Genomic DNA, 3,154 nt, shown 5'->3' on the forward strand with positions numbered 1-3,154 from the left:
CTGAAGATGCTTATTGTGAGGTAGTGGAGAACAGTCTAAAAGAATAGTGAAAAATGAACATGAGATTGATTATTGAGTAATGACAAAACAATTTTTGTTGGGGCTTCTTGAGTTTTTTGCTCTTATGAGCTGCAGATCATGGGTCTAATTGGATGGATCTGTTGCAGGTAAAAATATTTATAAATAAGAATAAAGTCAGTAGATATTTTTAATTTATGGCCTTGCTGGACCTAGTACAGCATATGACTTTATAAAGAAAAGAATCATACTTCAGTTTTGTTGTATGTATGTATGTCTTGGATGCCATGTTGAAGGTGAATTAGAAAGCGATGGGACCTGTTTGATGAATGAGGAAGATTAAAGTTGAGTGCAGTGTTTCACTTTGAACATGAGTTCCCAGAGAAGCAATTTTTAACTGTGGTTTGTGGAACAGCAACAACTGAGCTGTGAAGAGTTACTTCCCTTAGAGCTAAACATTTTGACATGTAAATCCTGTCTTCAGCAATATGAATGGAGGAAAATATATCAATAAGAATTTTATTTCTAAGATGTTTTAATAGATGTTAGAACAATTTGGGAAAAACATGTACTTGCATTAAATGTTGAACACAACAGGAAACATATCACCTACTTTGCTTTTAGAAGGGACATCAGCTTCTTTCAAATAAGCAAATATAGTGCCAGTGGAAGTCCCTATGAAATTCTTTCATATTTAAGAGATTTCCCTCTTATATTGAACTACTAAATTTTTATTTCTGAATAATATTAAATGTATTGTAAACTTTGGCTAGTGTCAGCTTTTTTTTTTTTTTTTTTTTTAGCTGAAGTTTTTTCCTTTTTTTTTTTGTGGAACTGGGGATTGAACTCAGGCCCTTGCGCTTGCCAGGCAAGCGCTTATTCTACTGCGCTATCTCCCTGGCCCCAAGCTGAAGTTTTTTATTAACTCATAATTACTTGTCTTCTGGTTTGTTGAAGCAGTAAATCAGACAACACTTGCTGCAATAATGTCTGTCAAAGTGGCTGGCCATAAAACTCCTGCACCACATTGTTCTGAAGGGCACTCTTCATGAAGACTACTAATTTTGCCATTTTCATCCACTTTGTAGTATTTTAGGACAGCCAACTTAACCTTCTTTCTCTTATGCTTATTCTTCATGGGAGTGGTGTAAGACGACATCTTCCTTTTCTTAGCACCCCCACAGAGTCTCAACATAAGATGAAGCATAGACTCCAGCAAAGATCAACCTTTGCTGATCAGGAGGAATTCCTTCCTTGTCCTGGATCTTGGGCTTTGCATTTTCTATAGTGTCCAAGGGTTTAACCTCCAGCATGATGGTCTTCCCTGTAATGGTTTTCACGAAAATCTGCATCTTGGTGGCGGTTCCACCACAGATGGCGGACCTGAAAGGCAGTGTCAGTTCTTTTTATATCATTTCAGTATTTCATCCATCCATTTTTTTTTTAAAGAGCAGAATATTTATTGTGGGAAAGAGTACAACTTTAGAATTACTTCATTTTCATTTTGCATACAAATGAAATGAAGCTAACTATAATTTCTGTGTGGATCAAATGAATACTCCATATTGTAGGCAGTTAGTGATAATTCAGAATTGGTGTTACAAAGGCTGGAATGTGGTCATTCTGCTGAAACTGTAAATGGGGAGTAAAGTAATAGAATGTTGAAGCTCTCACTATATTGTATTATATTGTTGTTAAGATAATTTGGTTGGAAAATGATACAGTTATGGAATTTGGCCTTTGCAAATGTTTTCCATGTATAGGCATACCTTGGAGATGCTGCAGGGTCGGTTTCATCTCTGTCCAATAAAGCACATTTGCAATAAAATGATTAAATTTTTTTATTTCCAATGTAAGTAAAAGTTAATTTTACATTGTAGTTTTTTTTTTTAAGTCTGCAATAGTACAATGTCTAATAGAAACAATATGCATACTTTGGTTAAGAAATACTTTAAGTTAATAATCAGTTACTTTGTTAAAAAATGGTGATAGTAGACTTAACTTCATGCAGGGTTGCCATAGTCCTCAATTTTTTTTTTTTTTTTTTTTTTTTTTTTGGGAATTTTTTTGGGCCATAGTCCTCAATTTTTTTTTTTTTTTTTTTTTTTTTTTTTTTTTTTGTGGAACTCGGGATTGAACTCAGGCCCTTGCGCTTGCCAGGGAAGCACTTATTCTACTGAGCTATCTCCCCAGCCCATCTCTCCCAATTTTTTTTTAAACTTTTATTTATGTATTTGATACGGGTCTTGCTATGCTTTTTGTGGAACTCGGGATTGAACTCAGGCCCTTGCGCTTGCCAGGGAAGCACTTATTCTACTGAGCTATCTCCCCGGCCCCAGTCCTTCAATTTATAAAATAATTGTTTTTGTAAAATGCAATCGAGGGGGGTCTGTTGGTTAGCTCAGTTGCTTAAGTGCCTGCTCATGCAAATGCAGTCAGGCACAGGATATGGCAGTTTGATCCCCAGCTCCACCTGCCTTACCAGACTTGCCCTTAAGGCAACCTGAGCCAGCAAAAAAAACATCCTTCTCAATTTTTGGGCTGGCCAAATAGCTCAGCAGATTAAACTACCTGCAAGCAGGAGCAGGGACCAGAGGTTCAATCCCTGGGCCTTCCGTGCTGGCCCCACCCCTGAGGCACACTGAGATGGCAATTGAGACTGGGCGTGGTGTCGCATGCCTGTAATCCCAGCTCTTGGGAGGCTATAAACAGGCAGATCACTAGTAGTGAGACCCTGAACACCCTGTAGACCCTTCCCTAAAATACAAAAAACCCCACAAAAACATGCAGTTGAATGAAGCTGGGTATGGTTGCACACGCCTGTAGTCCCAACACTTGGGAGGCTAGGCAGGAGGATTGCTATGAGTTCAAGACCAGCCTGAGCTACATAGCAAGACCCTGTCTCAAAAAAAAAAGCAATCTAACTGTAGCAAAACAAGGTATGCCTTAAGTTTTAAATAACATTAAGCCTGTGCTGTTTTATACTCTCAATAATTATATAATGTTTCATTATTTTTATTCAAAACAATCTGTTTCTTGTAGACATGTCCTATTTGTGTGTCTCTTCCTTGGGGAGATCCTAGCTCGATTACTAGAAATTTCGTTAGTCATCTAAATCAAAGACATCAGTTTGATT

The 3,154-nt window shown here is 37.4% G+C and overlaps 1 protein-coding gene across 4 annotated transcripts in view; it reads left to right on the top strand.

Annotated features, from left to right (window-relative positions):
* Nucleotides 1-3,154, top strand: part of Rnf138 (ring finger protein 138) — a 31,367-nt gene that overhangs the window by 24,903 nt on the left and 3,310 nt on the right. For 3 of the 4 annotated variants that reach the window (XM_023714141.1, XM_023714135.1, XM_023714151.1), the window contains one exon: nt 3,061-3,142. The exons of the other annotated variant lie outside the window; for it this stretch is intronic. In XM_023714141.1, the coding sequence (XP_023569909.1) occupies nt 3,061-3,142 (82 nt within the window). The remainder of the gene's footprint in view (nt 1-3,060; nt 3,143-3,154) is intronic. 4 annotated transcript variants of the gene reach the window in all.

The sequence above is a fragment of the Octodon degus genome, unplaced genomic scaffold (genome assembly GCF_000260255.1).
Source record: "Octodon degus isolate 3935 unplaced genomic scaffold, OctDeg1.0 scaffold00003, whole genome shotgun sequence".
Lineage (NCBI taxonomy): Eukaryota > Metazoa > Chordata > Mammalia > Rodentia > Octodontidae > Octodon > Octodon degus.